At 41.0% G+C, this 15,705-nt stretch overlaps 1 protein-coding gene across 1 annotated transcript in view; it reads right to left on the bottom strand.

Moving 5' to 3' along the window:
• The window catches only part of CNTNAP1 (contactin associated protein 1), a 385,880-nt gene that overhangs the window by 232,993 nt on the left and 137,182 nt on the right, over positions 1–15,705 (bottom strand). The window contains exons 4-7 of the mRNA XM_040329819.1: positions 12,953–13,100; positions 9,058–9,261; positions 7,086–7,270; positions 4,968–5,108 (exon numbers count right to left, since the gene is read on the bottom strand). Coding sequence (XP_040185753.1) covers positions 4,968–5,108; positions 7,086–7,270; positions 9,058–9,261; positions 12,953–13,100 — 678 coding nt within the window. The remainder of the gene's footprint in view (positions 1–4,967; positions 5,109–7,085; positions 7,271–9,057; positions 9,262–12,952; positions 13,101–15,705) is intronic.

Here is a 15,705-nt window from a genome sequence, read left to right as displayed (position 1 = left end):
TTGCAGTGCAGTACAAAAAGATTAATGGTGGATGGGGGCCATCCCAAATGACAATATTGTCAATGTATCTTCCATAGAAAAATTGTGAGATGCAAAAAGGAGTTATTTCTCCAGATATTGGACTCCTTCCACCACCCCATGGTGAGGTTGGCATAACAAGGCACAAAGGAAATGCCCATGGCTGTGCCCCATATCTGGAGATAATGATCCCCCTGAAACTAAAATAATTGTGTTTAAGGCAGAAATGTGTACCTGCCAATATAAATTGTGCCTGGGTAGGATACAAGTGGGATTCCCTGGCTAGAAAATGGCCTAAAGCTGTAAAGCCTACCTCATGGGAAATACAATTATACAGTGAGTTGACAGATAGGGACAACCAACAAGATTTTTCCAATTGATAATTACTTGAAATGCCCAAAAGTTATAAGGAATCCTTGATGTATTAATTAAGGGACTTTGCCATGGACTGTAGGAAAAAAATCTGTATATTGGGATAATGCACTGGTAATGCTCTCCATGGAGGACACAATAAGTCATCCCAGGGGATTGGCAGAACTTTTGCGCACCTTGGGAAGGTGGTATAAGTAGGGATGTTTGAAAAAAATCCTTGTACAAAAATTGTAATGGTCCTTTGTTGAAGACTTTATTGGACCTGGCAGAGTGTGGTGGTCAGATCTATTTTGTAGGACAATATTAGCTGGTCTAATAATTCTTAAGCCCTTCACTCAAATATGTTGAGATTATGATATTTGGAATGGGATCCAAGTAGCGAAGCATATTTCTGCTGTGACATTGTTTTTAGTGCAAAATTAAAAAACATTAATTTATAAATTTTATGTACTCGTTATTTTTTTATTTTTTGGATGCAATATGCTGGTATCTGTAGTCCCTCTGGTCCATCATGCAGTAGTGTTATGGGGATTATACTGCCACTTTGTTCTCTTTCCCCTTTAGTTGAGCTTAAAAGCCAGTCTTTCACTTCATTTGGGCTGCTTGACAAAGGGGAGGTGACCCGGAAATGCGCTGCAGCCTGCCCACCACCCAAAATCACCTCTCCTCTTGACAGTCTGCTGCCTTGTTTTCAGTGTGTGCGTTTCATTTGCATGCATACTTTTGTGAACATATGCTTTTGTTTATTCCTTACATTTCTCACAAATATTATATATGCATATGTATGTATATTTTTTCATATATATTTTTCATACATTTTTGCGCATTTTTCTAAATTTCTCCGTGCTATGCATACATGTGTGTGTATCTATATATAATTTTATTTTCCACTGGTAATTTTAAATCTCTAATTAATTGATCTGTATTTTCCATTTTTAATTTTAATTAATTCTTAACAATTTTTTTTCAATCCATTTTTCTGTAGCGCCTGTGTACTTGTCAGTACAGGTGCTATGTCAAATTTAGTTGGGGGATGAGAGAGTTACCTTGCTCTCATCCGTGTTGATTTATTAAATTGGGCTGCTGTCAGTCCTGGGCTGACCTGTGGTATTCTTATGTGTTCCAAAGATACCTTCCCATCTTTGGATAGCAGGTGGCGCCAGAGGGGTCCAGGCGGATCGCCTTTCTCCAGCAGCCAATGAGAGGAGTGTTTCCCTTGCGGGGCATGCTGGGGGAGGGCATTTCTGTGACAGATGCCATTTTGTGGGGTTCTTCGCCCGTTCCTGGTTCCAGGTGCGGCACCCACCTTTAGGGTGTGCGCACATCACGGGCCCCGGCGATATGGCCTACCAGGCCGGGGCGCATGTGCTACGCGGAGTTCCTGACTCCGGGCCCTCATGGCCCGGAGCGACTGATGCTGCAAAGGGGCCCCAGTGATTTACTGGGCCCCCTACCTCTTATTAAGAAGATCCCAAGCGAGTTGTGCTGTTCGGTGGGGAGTCGGTCTGAGGTGAACCCAGAGGCAGGTGATCCAATAGGGCTTAGACGATCCATCGGGGATCTGGGTGACTGGACACTGACAGGTTGTATGCTGCAAACTGTCAGTCGGTGACCCCAAGCTAACAAGTCTACCTAAATTGTGTTTACTGGAAAGATCCGCTCTATCATCCATGTTCATGAGTATTGGGCCTGTGGCAGAGGTCCCATTACTAATCCTAAATCTATTAGAGCCAAGTCGGTGGCAGAGACTTGTTCCTTCCCAGAAGTTCTAAGTGACGCCCTGGCTGCCAGGCCTGTGAGAGGGACCTGTCCAGGGGCACTACACCCACTCCGGCTGGAGTGGCGAAGAAGCAATTGCTATTATCCTGAAGCAGGACTGCTTCACTCATCTAGAGGCCTGAATCTGCAAGTTTCTCTCCTTTCACCAACCTATTCTATCTACCTCGAGTTGACTGTTGGTCATGTTGGACCAGTAAGAAAAGCACAGACAACGGCACCCTGCTGTCTGGACATTCCGTCATTTGCTCTCATCATCATCATCATCATCATCCCTAGACACATCACAAAGGTAACATAATCATGCCGTCCCAAATCTAGCCAGCGGCTCCTCCGGGGGTAGCGCTACATTTCATTCCAAAATATACATAGTTAGTTAGTTAGTGTATTTACTCCAAATTATCATTACCACTCTTTGTGCACATAGATCTTCCATATATTATATAATCTCCTAATATTTTTCACTTTGGCAGAGATATTTGTTCTTGTTCATATTTGACTAGTGCGTATATAAGTAATCAAATACATTTTATGAAAATAATTTTTCCATTACATATCCATGTGTCCTTTTTCAATCCCACTTTCCTCCCTCTTTTATTGTTTATTTTGTGTCCGTGTCTTTTCCTATTTCCAGTCTCTTTCCCTCTCTCACCTCTTTTTGCATCATGCTATTTGTTTTAAAAGACAATGACTGACAAACTCTATAACCAATCCATGCCCAATCTCCGCCTTCTGACCCCTAGAGTTAGTCAGTACTAGTGAATTATCGACAGGCCGGTGCTACGATCTGATTGGCCCACCCGCCCTGTCATTCCCTTCTTTACCACATCCAAGATGGCAGATCGCTATGTCTGATGAAGGAGCACGTATGTTACGAACGCGTGCACGATATCCACATCATCTGACCGTGACCAGGGTTTCTTGGACTGCTGTCCATTGGACTTTATCATGATGTGCCTGCTTTTATTCTACTCAGTGAGTGAGTGCATTTCTACTAAAAATAAAAAACTTGTGATAACACTACTGCACTTAGGTTGGCGCTGCTTGTTTTCTCTCTTTTGGACAACTTGTGTATCCTGTTGTTTTTTGCTATTTGTTACATGCTGCTGTTTGATCTGCCTGCTGGTACACATTCTGCCCTATGCTCTGCCATATGTTTGGATTACATCCTGAGCCAGACTTAGAGATTTTAACCTATAAAGTGTACTTCTTTTAATAAAATATTGCTCTTTTGATTCTACTAACTCCAGTGCCTTGTTCCTGTACTACTTTACATACTTAGGGCCAGATTCACGTAGAAGTGTGGCGGCGTAACGTATCGTAGATACGTTACACCGCCGCAAGTTTTCATGGCAAGTGCCTGATTCACAAAGCACTTGCAATGAAAACCTACGCCGGCGGCCTCCGGCGTATGCCCGCGTAATTCAAAGGGGCGTGTGCCATTTAAATTAGGCGCGCTCCCGCGCCGGACCTACTGCGCATGCTCCGTTCTGAAATTCCCGCCGTGATTTTCGTGAACTGACGTCATTTTTTCGAACAGCGACGTGCGTAGCGTACTTCCGTATTCCCGGACGTCTTACGCAAACGACGTGAATTTTTAAATTTCGACGCGGGAACGACGGCCATACTTTATACAGCACATACGTGTGCTGTGTAAAGTTAAGGCACCAAAAACGACGACTAACTTTGCGACGGGAAACTAGACTAGCAGCGATGTAGCGAACGCAAAAAAACATTGTGGATCGCCGTAACTCCTAATTTGCATACCCGACGCTGGTTTACGACGGGAACTCCCCCCAGCGGCGGCCACGGTACTGCATCCTAAGATCCGACAGTGTAAAACAATTACACCTGTCGGATCTTAGGGCTATCTATGCGTAACTGATTCTATGAATCAGTCGCATAGATACTCTGAGAGATACGACGGAGTATCTGAGATACTCCGTCGTATCTCCTTTGTGAATCTGGGCCTTAAAGCGTAACTCCACTTTTGAGAAAAAAACATTCCCCTCTGGGTGATCTATGTACATTGCAAGGATTATAACAACCTTTGTCGCAGATTCCTACCTGTGTTATTCTCAAGAAATCCCTCTGTGTTTCTCTGTGCCCATGTGGAAAAATGAATCTAATGGGAGTGGTTTCATCATTTTCAATTAGCTGTGACACCTGCAGGGCACTAATGAGGAAATCTGCTGGGCCTGCATGTTTTTAGACTTGTTCCTATTGGGAGTATCTCACCAAATCTTTTTACCTATGCAAAATTAATTGTATGATTAACTGTATGATGATAGAAATGTTCGAGGTGGTAAGAACCCTTGAGCTCTTGAGTACCCATGTCTCAGAATGTTTTTTTTTGGCAATGTCTTGGTTTCATACTTTATACCTTGTATACCAACAGTTTGCATAAATTGTTAGGGAAACATTAGGATAGGACCCTTGGGATAGGAATAGCTCTGTCCCAGCCTCTGTACTGAATCATTACTTGTGATGCCACTACACTGCTGATGTAAGCAGAATCTTCAGACATTGCATGCTCCCTTAAAAGCAAGCACAGACAGTGGTCCCCAAAATTAGGAAAAGACTCCTGCATGCAGAGCTTTCTAAAAGCATTTTTACGCTCCTACTCACCACAGTCTAGCTCCCAAACAGTGTAATGGAGAGTGAACTGTCCCTTTACATAAAACGTTTCGGAACCTCTGCACTAAGAGGTCACACAATTTTGTTCTGCATGCTGGAATAATGTTAATTCAGTCCAGGATTACTATTTGGAAATTACCCTACACACATCAACCTTAACTCACCATAAACCGGATAGATGATTTGTTCCTCCTGGCAAGATCAGCAATGTGGACATTATTATAGATTATATTCTCCAGGCAACCACGAAAGTTCTGTTTATGTGAAATGCTTTTATCCTGATACATAATACCAGCAAAAAAAATCTAGGTACAAAGAAAAATCAATACAAATCTTAACAGAAAAAAACTGTGTATTTTGCAAGATATATACACGAGATTGTGTGGCAAAGTATATTTTTCTTTAAAAGAAATAAAAAGGGGTAAGAATTAAAAGGGTAAGAATTTGGGTAAAGAAGTTGTCATATTGTAGACAGACTTTAGTTCAAGTCTACATTACTCTAGTACAGGTGTTAAAATACCATCTCAGGAACAATCGAATTGGTCGCCATAAGCACTACTTCAACATTACACTTTCATCATCCTGTCCTGGCCCTTGCAGTTAATCTTTCAACTTGCTGCCTGGAGCTGCAGTTCAAGCACACACTGTGACAGACCTAGCCAGGGCAGGGGCTTTTGGAGAGAACTGGGAAACCTTTGTTTCAGCCCCCCATGTCCCTCTTATATGCAAGTCATCCTGTGTCTATTAAGGGCACAGGGTGACCAAGCAAATAATGCACAACAACTTAATGGACTCTGAGTATGCGGTTTGGATAACTGCAGATGGGACAGTAATATTTATTAACAATATCCCTCAAGAAGTCTATGATACATTAATTCCACTGTATCAGAATGATGGAACGTTGTATGAGCTTTGCCTCAGCTGATTGTAGGTAGGAGACGAACAGTTTGTTACTGGGATCTCCTGCTATTTTCTGAAGGTGTGCTGTGTTTATAATTATGATAATGTGTATTATAATGTGTGAGCTCGTTGACAGCAATTGTGACCAGAATAGTCTGGGTGGGCACGGAGTCATCCAGGTGGTTATTTAAGGATTCTCTGTGATGGGATTAGCCATGAGTCAGCTTTACCTCGTTAGCTAAACCATTGTGTGATGTTTTGGGTACATATTTGGGTCATTGTTAATGTGGTGAGTAACCTCCTTCTCAAGTGTATAAAAGCCTGTATTCTTGTTCAAATAAACTGTTCCAGTTTTGCAGCCAAACGAGTCATGCCTAGTTCTTGGTTGTAATGCAGCTATAATATCTATATTCAGACTGGAGCAAGTGTTATATGATGGAAGCACTCAAGCGGAGTGTGGGACGTTCTGTTACACACATCACTATTTTCAATTTGAATAACCTAATTAACAATTAACCCCAAATGCAAAAATGCACCAATTTGGGGGGGAGGAGGGGATTAAACAAAAAATGGAAAATCTTGTTTTTCTCATAACTAAGAGGGCATTAATTATGAGTGGTCAGTTCTCTGCTTTGCCGTATCTGTGACAGGCAGCACAGACACAGAGAACATGAGAGCTGGAGCAGTATGCTACTATCTTTCTGGCCATCCCCACCCCTTGCTTGGCTCAAGGTCGAAGAGTTATTATCCCTGCAGGCTCTGCTTGTGTGGTGTGATCAACGCATGTGCACAGAGAGAAATGTGAACTGTTTGCATCCCATACAACATGTCACGCCTGGCAGAAATTTGCAGCAGTTTTTTATATGGAAAACTGCTGCATTCCGTATGTCAATTGGCGGCAGACCTGTACAATTTCCATTTCATTCTGAAATAAAAAGTGGCACAGATAGACCTGAAACAAGTCAATCTGATTTGTTAATGTGGCGCAGACCACTTCTGAAAGGTTCCTGTACCATTATAACAGCACAGGAATCTTTGTGAATGCCCTGTAATGTAAGCTGAGAAATGCACATGTACCATAGCAAAAATAAGCCTGCACTGTACTGCAAAACACCACAATGTTCATGTCTTGCATTACAAAATGTGTTTATGTTGTGCAGAGTGTTAAAAAAGTGAAATGTACTTTGCCATGCATTGGAAGCCCATTAAGAAAAAAATGGGCTGCCTTAGCACTACAGAAGTCTGAAGCCAGCTTTAACCATATTGCTTGAATTTTTGCATTTATTTATACAGTTATTCTAGTGTACATAATATCACATATTCTTTGCCAACCAACATGAATGTAATAGAAAATGTATACAGGGATGAATGCTGAATCATACCTCAGTGTCCAGGTCTAGCTGGTCAAAGTCCCCCTTGCATCGAAGCCTTTGTACTTCTCCATCTAGAGTTATATTTAGGTCACGTCCATTGCGCTGAATATGAATGGAATGCCATGCCTGGTCATCCAGTAAACTCCCCAGTGTGGTAACTGTGTGACTGTCTACTGGGTGGAGGGGGCTATTGCCTATTAGCCATTAAAGAAATAAATGAGAATTTATGTTCAATATATTTCTGGTATGTAAAGTCTATCAATTTAGGTAATATAGTAATACATGTTTTATTTTTTTTAACAGAACAGACATTGTAAATGGTTTTCATTGTTTTATTTAGGTACTAATGTAGTTATATTCTTTTTTTTTGTTTGTTTGCCTTATCTTGTAATGATGGGCTCACATGTTGTGGCTGCAGTTTGTGGTGTCATGGCTGATCAATTTTCCTATATTCATATATTGCTTCAGCTAGCTACTCCAAGAGAACAGGACACACTGCATCAAATGCATGCCCTGCCACCCCCTAAGTGTTGTTGCTAATGTGACAAAACACTACATGGTGTGCTGCGTGTCTGTGAATAGTCTGCCTTCTTGTGTCTGCATCATATCTAATTACTGTGTAGTTCTCAGCAGCAGAACACTAGACTCAGAGACCCAGGAATTGTGGGATATGTAGTTCCTTCGCAGGTGTCAATTCATAGTCTACAGACCAGTTTCATGCATTGCTCTGTGTTTAACACAAATCAAAACTGCTGACACAAGAATGTGAGGATTTAGTCTACTCTGTACTGTGTGTACAGGGCAACAAATGACACCATGAAACCACATGATCAGTGTGCGACTTATGTAGGTGAAATATACAAGGTGAACATAGGAATGTTTATCTTGCCTTTAAAATCTGATTTCATCCAAAAAAAAAAAAACATTTTATTTTGGTTTTGAAAAAGCCAGAGAGGTTTGGAGCCTCTATTGAGATTTTATTGCAGTCTGTGTTTCTACCAGTGGCGGCTTAGTATTTTGGGGGTGGGGGGGTCGGCAAGCACACCCCCACCTCACTTGCACCAAAACCGACAACCCAGTGGGAGACGGATGGGAAGGCGGCCTTACCTTAGGAGATATAGAGGGGTAGGGCTGCTGCTCCTCGCTCCAGCCGAGGGAAGAGCCAGGGCTTCTGCTCCCGGCTGGGGCCGTGGCTTCTCCTTCTCCCACAGGAAGTGGGTCCTGAGACCCGATTGGCCGGGAGTCTCAAGACTCTCAGGACCCGCTTCCTGATTGGCCTGGGAGGAGAATCTGGAAGACAATAGCTATTATATATATATATATATATATATATATATATATATATATATATATATATATATATATATATATATATATATATATTTGCTATTGTCACACAATGCTCTGCGCCCCGAGCCCACCCTCTCTTGGAGCCAATTAGAGTCTCAGGCTCTAATCATGTGCTTAAAAAAAAAACCTTGTTGAAATCCATGCGTCTGGTACCCTGCATGTAGATTAGGGGGGCGGCGTCCCTGATCGACAGGCAGCCACTGGTCTCTACTGCAAAAATGTCCCCTTGTTTTGTTTCAAGCAATGGCTGCATACAAATGCTTTCTCTTTACAGGGATTTTGGATACCCAAGCTGTGTCCAAGCTTAATGCTAGTGTACTAGTTCTTAACATCAGATTCGATTTTTGATGGAGTTCTGTTTAAAGGTCCCAAGCCATGACATTGTCTTGCTTGCATACTTCTTTAGAAAGACAAAAAACACTTTACTACAATACGCAATTATTCTTATGAAAATGTTTCTATAAAAAAAAAAAAAAATTCAAACATTTTCATTTTTTCTTTAGTATACTAGTTTATATATGTGCATACATATTATGTATAACATTTTCATTGTCTAGATCTTTTTTAGGATCTTATTTCAGTATGCCCAATTAGTCACTTTATCATTACAAAAATTTGTAACGCTCCTTACCAAGACTCATCCTGAAGACCAACTGACCCTTCACTAACTCCAAAGTCACGTAGTCTCCTTGGGTCCCTTCGGCATGCATTAGGACTCCGTCCTTCTCCAGTGTTTTAAAATTAAAAGAGATGTCATCTTCCAGCGTGCGATTTGTTTTCTTCCTGAACTGGTATGAAATAAGGTCATCGCCATCAAATGACAGGACATCATGGTCTGAGGACATAGAAGGACACATCAGAGAGGAAATGGTTTCCATGAGATACTAGTTTGTTTGGGGAAAGGAAGTGAGGTGGGATTGGATAACATGGATGCAATGATCCTCTTTGTCATTATGCAAAGAACGACTTTTTTTGCAGCAGTTCGCTTTTTACATAAAGTAATAGTAAATTCACCCTGCAGCACAACCATTTAAAAAGGTTATTGGTGGAACACAGGTACAGAGCCGTATAAAAAGGTTTCAGATTGTTTGCAGCTTTCTGCTACATCAATGATATATGACTGATTCTTCAAACTTTTCAGTATGATGGCCACATCACATAAGTCATATTCATGTGAATTAGCACGATACTGTGAAAACAAAAACAAAAATACTGCACTTGTGTTAATATAAAAGAAAAAGCTGCAAACACAACAGTGAGATATTTGTCACTGAAACTGATTATATATATATATATATATATATATATACACACACACACACACACAAAGTGTTGCGCTAACATATAATCCTATAAATGTCCTACGTGAAAAAACAGTCCCACAAACCTAATCGTGAAAGGTGTGTAGTACCAACAGCCAAAAGGTGGAAGATGGATGATATCTCCTTCCCTCCACTATAGAGGCCAATCACCAACACCCAAATCAGATGTCCTCTTACCAGAGCTTGAGGTCCCCCTAAAAAACAGTTGGGTTAAACAGGCTTTTGGGGACTTTCTCACTAGCAATTACTCCAGCCGGAATCAAACAGCCCCAGCAGAAGTCCTGTGATGATGAAACCTGTAGGTCGAAGTGGCTTGGTCATGCCATCGCGCTACCCCAAAGTGAAGGCGGATGCCATCTTGCTTGACCGGCATTGTTTTGAGACATACACATGTTCTTTCACTTGTGTGAGTAGCACTTGTTTTTAATAAAGAATTTGTCTTAAGGTTTTGCGCTATTTAGTGCTTTTTATTCATATGTACAACACATTTGGGAGCTGGTGTTATCTTTTCTATCTTTGCTGTTTGATTCCTACTGGAGTATTGCTAGAGCCTGTTTGACTCGCCTGTTTTCAGGGGGTCCTCGAGCTCTGGTAAGACGACATCTGATTTGGGTGTTTGTGATTTGCCTCTATGATGGAGGGAAGGAGATATCATCCATCTTCAATCTTTGGCTGTTGGAACCACACACCTTTCACAATTTTTTGGTGAGATTGGTTTCCTATGTTGGACATTTATATAATTACGATACTCATATTTTTATACCAATTCACTATCTATTTTAACATAAATATTTTTTTTTTAGCGTAACACTTTGTATATATAATTAGCATGATACGATTCAGAAAAAAAACTAAAATAACTTTAATAAAACATTAGAGTACACTTTGGAGTCCCTCCCTACATCAGAGTCCCCACCAGCCTCCCCACCTACATCAAGGTCCCCATCAGAGTCCCCTCTCTTACACTCGTGTCTCCATCAAAGTCCCCATTACATTAGGGTCCCCTTTAGAGTCCTCCCTTACACCAGTGACTCCATCAGAGTCCCTCTTACAGCAGGGTCCCCATCACAGCCACCTTACACCAATGTCTCCACCAGAGTCCCCCTTACATCAGGGTTCCCATAAGACCTGTGTCTAAGGATCTATCACATACCCTCATAGCCAGTCAGATGTGGCCCGTGAGCCACAGTTTGAAGACTCCTGATGTATAGGATAATTGCATTTGAAAGCAAACATGTACTTTATCCTTTCAGGATACATTTAAAGAGGACCTGAATGGTGGAAGCTGTGAAAAGGGGCAATCAGAAGGCAAAGAACCAGCCATCGTTATTGCTTGTAAGCTCAATGAAGCTAATGTTTTCCCCATTAATCTTTTTGTTCTGCACTGCAGGGGTGTGGGGGCTTTAATTTTGGTGGAGGAGCAGGGCTTTGCTTCCTAATGTCAGAGCTGTCCCCTAATGACTGATGATCTGATAAGTCACTTTATTAGTGCAAATAGGTATAATGCTCAATACCAAGACTCATCTGGGAGAATATTTAGGAAAGTTTCACAAAGCACAGATCCACAGAATGGATTACACTGAAACAGGGAGATGCAGGCAGTGTAGATCCCACTACAGCAAGCAACACAGTAGTGACAGTACCAAATTCCACTCTAAATGTCATTAAATTAGACATTAGGTTGCGGAGCCACCTTGTACTGCAGATATACAGCTATGGTAAAGCTGTGGGCATAGGAGTGCCTGCCTAGACAACCTCAAATCCCAGAAAGTGCACTGTTATTTTTCATGAACAATTCAAGAGAAATGTACATTATCGGGGTACTGCTTTGGCACAATTAACTGTTCAAGTTCCCTATTACATAACTAGTCTTCACTTTTAAGTTCAAAATGAGAAGTTTGTTATATTACTGGAATGGTAAGGAGCAATTATCCACCTTTCAACACATCCCTTGGTGCTTTGTTTGCCTGACAGATAGTAACATACAGGTAGTTTAAAAGGTTGAAAAAGACATCAAGTTCAACCCACAGTATGTGTGTGGTTTTTAATCTCCAACAATTTCCATAATCCTGTATATTCTGTTTCCTGAGCAAGACATCTAAATGTTTTTTTTTTAAGTTGTTGACACTCAATTAGTACCACTTCCTTTGGGAAAGAGGATATTTTTACTTCTCTAACAGTAAAGAACCCTTTCTACAATTGACATATATTTGTACATTGTAATCACATCTCATTAGCACCTCTTCTCCGAAGTAAATAACTAAAATCTTCATGAGAAAAACCCAGTGCTTCCAGGTATTCCCTCTCCTGTCGCAGTGCTTGGTGTCTGAGTGGCCAATCCATGCCTAAACGCTCTCACTCTAGAGTGCTTGGAGGTTACATAGGCATGTTTAAAAGGTAGGTAACGGCTCCTTACTATGCCTGTTATGGCATAGTTACTATGTAAATAATGTTATCAGTGAACCTGTCACCTGTCCATTTTGGACACCAGTTCACAAAAGGAATATCAGAGAACTGGAGAAAGTGCAGAGGAAGACAACCAAACTCATAAGAGGCATGAAGGAGCTCAGCTCTAAGTAAAGATTCGCTGAACTGAATTTAGAGGCATTAAGGGGGATATGATCAACATGTATAAAGTGATCCATATAGTGAACTTGATGTATAGTAGTGATTCGCGGTTAGGTCATTACAGGGGACAAGGGGGTCCTCTTTATGTATGGAGGAAAATATATTTAACCTCCACATACATAAAGGCTTCTTTATAGTTAAAGGCATTGAACATGTGGAATAGACTCCCTTAAAAACAAATTCTGGGCAGCTTTTTTTTAAGCTGAATGCATTACTAGATGCACAAAATGTAACTGGATATTAACACTTCGGTAATAACATGAGTGATTGTAAAATGATTTATTTTTCCTACTGAGGCAAATTGTTTTGCCTTTATTTGCATCATCTGTGGCTATATGATTGTGTATATGGAGGTTTTCAATTATTTATTTAAATAAATATTTATTTATTTAAATATTTTTTTCTATTGGCTAAACTAGATGTGTCTTTTGTCAACCCAACTATGTAACCTGATCCTGAATGGTAAAGTACAGGTTTGCAGAGGAAAACTGTGATTTCTTACCACCAAATAATTAGAATTTATACCATTTCTAAGTTAAATGATATCAGTGTGTCTTATGTAATGTTATAACATACTGTATTCACAGCCATACAGTGCCACCCGAAGTCCAATCTTTCCTTTTGGGTTCCAAGCCACAGGAATAAAGCGGACGTAGCGAGCCTTGATCGGATAGTGGAGACGGTGTTCAATCACCCCAGATGAATTGACATTGCCAAAAAAGGTCTGTGGTATGGAAGAGAAATTTAAAGTTTAAAAATAAAATGGCTATGTACTATTCATAGAATTCATATACATTTTTTGCAATACTAGTGATTGTATTTTAACATCAAAACTACATAGTCTGAGTAACCCTTTAAGTTTCCTTGCTTTTGGTTAAATGCAAGTCCTGCATAATATATGAGGTGTGCCCAGTTGAACTAACAATCTAAAAATTAGCCTGTACTTCTCCTGACAGCACTATCTTTACTAGGACATCACCAGGGCTCAAGTCCTGCGGTAACGTGTGGGAACGGAGTCCCTGCACTTTTTTCACAGCAGGAACGCAGTTCCCTTTGCAGGACTAGAGCACCCGAGCCGCCCGAGCCAATCCTTCATTAAGTGGCGATGCCCAGCTCGAGTCACTGTCAGGGGCAGGCGAACCTTCGTAATCCTTTATGTTACTGGCCGGTTCCTGTATATGGATTCATCGGGTAGTGTGCGGGTATTCCGTCACTTTCTCGATGCCACAATGAGTCTATATACAGGAAGCGGCCAGTAACAAAGGATAACTAAGGTACAGTTGATAGAAAAAAAACATGCGGTTTATTAATTATGCATTGGTGGGGGAGTGGATCTTGGGTGGGAGTTCCCACACTTTTTTCCCCAGGACTTGACCCCTGGACATCACCAAAGGTCACCATCTACTTCCTGGACCAAGAACCAGGTTCATAAATGACAAAGTCATCTATATCCTGATGTCTGTGCCTGTGCAGTTCTTGGCTGTATTCAGAGACCAGCCCCTGCCGCAGCCTCTCACCTTTGAACTTCAAAGTTACAATGTTGCAAGCTGCTCAAGGATGGCTTAATGATAAAAGGTGGAGGTTTTCAGAAAAAATGTACTTTTGCTAATTATTGTGATATGCCAGGAATTTATTCATGCCCTTACTGACAGGTCTTTAAATATCCACACTGTATTTGATATAGTTATGAATATTTTGTAAGTGTGCGTACTGAATCTGTGACAACTTAAAATGTACAGATCTAACACCTAAACATCATCACAGATATATTTGTTCTGTTACTTTATATTAGAGGGAAGCAATACGGTTACTTGTTTCTATGTATTCCAGTTGCCAAAGCTAAGAGGGTCAGTGTAATACTGGATGGTGCCTACTAGAAGTGGAAGTGGAACTTCAGCCAAAACTTTTTTTATACTCTAGGAATAGTGAGGAATAGGGATAAGCCAAACACCCCCGTGTTCGGTTCGCACCAGAACCTTCGAACGGACCTAAAGTTCGCGCGAACGTATCGAACCCCATTGACGTCTATGGAACTCGAACGTTCAAATACAAAAGTGCTCATTTTAAAGCCCAATATACAAGTTATTGTCGGAAAACAGGTTTGGGGACCCGGGTCTTGCCCCAGGGAACATGTATCAATGGAAAAAAAAGTTTTAAAAACTGTCATTTTTTCTTGAGCAGCGATTTTAACCACTTAACCCCCGCACCATATTGCTGGTCAAAGACCAGAGTACTTTTTGCGATTCGGCACTGCGTCGCTTAAACTGACAATTGCGCGGTCGTGCGACGTGGCTCCCAAACAAAATTAGCGTCCTTTTTTTCCCACAAATAGAGCTTTCTTTTGGTGGTATTTGATCACCTCTGCGGTTTTTAGTTTTTGCACTATAAACAAAAATAGAGCGACAATTTTGAAAAAAATGAATATTTTTTACTTTTTGCTGTAATAAATATCCCCCAAAAATATATAAAACATTTATTTTCCCTCAGTTTAGAACGATACGTATTCTTATACATATTTTTCGTATTTTTTTTTCGCAATAAGCGTTTATTGATTGGTTTGCACGAAAGTTATAGCGTTTACAAAATAGGGGGTATTTTTTTGGCATTTTTATTAATATTTTTAACCTTTTTTCACTTTAATGCGGTCTATGCATTAAGGTGAAAAGCCTTCTGTAATGCAGCAGCCCTCCAGAGCCCCCCTTTTACTTACCTAAACCTGGTCTTTCCAACAACGACGGCGAGCACACCAGCTCCAGCCGTTATCTCGGGTCCTGATAAGATAGATTGATAACAGCGCAGCCATTGGCTCCTACTGCTGTCAATCAAATCCAATGATGCAGGAGCCAGGGGCGGGGCTGAGTCCTGCCTCTCTGTGTCAGTGGATGCAGCAGCAGGACATGGGAGCGCACCCGCACCAATGTTCCGAGGGAAAGTGGCTCTCCAATGGGCACTTGAGAAGTGGAGTGGCCAGGAGCGCCGCTGAGGGACCCTAGAAGAGGAGGATCAGGGCCAGTCTGTGAAAAACCAACTGAAGAGAGGAGGGAAGTAGGATTTTTTTTTGTTTTGTTTTTTAAAACAAACCTTTACATATCCTATTACATAAATGGGAAATAGACCTGGAAAGAAAGGAAACTAAAATGATACAATATATATTTAAGACAGCAACATGTACAAAAATACAGGAAACAAATTATAAAATTATTTCACAATGGTACAAAACCCCAGAAATACTTCAAAGGTGTTTCCCGAATATATCAGAGGAGTGTTTTTTGGTCCTGCCCCAAAGTTAAGGAATTCTGGATGGAAGTTAAAGAGACTACTCAAAAATT

This window comes from Rana temporaria, chromosome 12 (genome assembly GCF_905171775.1).
Source record: "Rana temporaria chromosome 12, aRanTem1.1, whole genome shotgun sequence".
NCBI lineage: Eukaryota > Metazoa > Chordata > Amphibia > Anura > Ranidae > Rana > Rana temporaria.
This window is presented reverse-complemented; position numbering and strand designations above follow the sequence as displayed.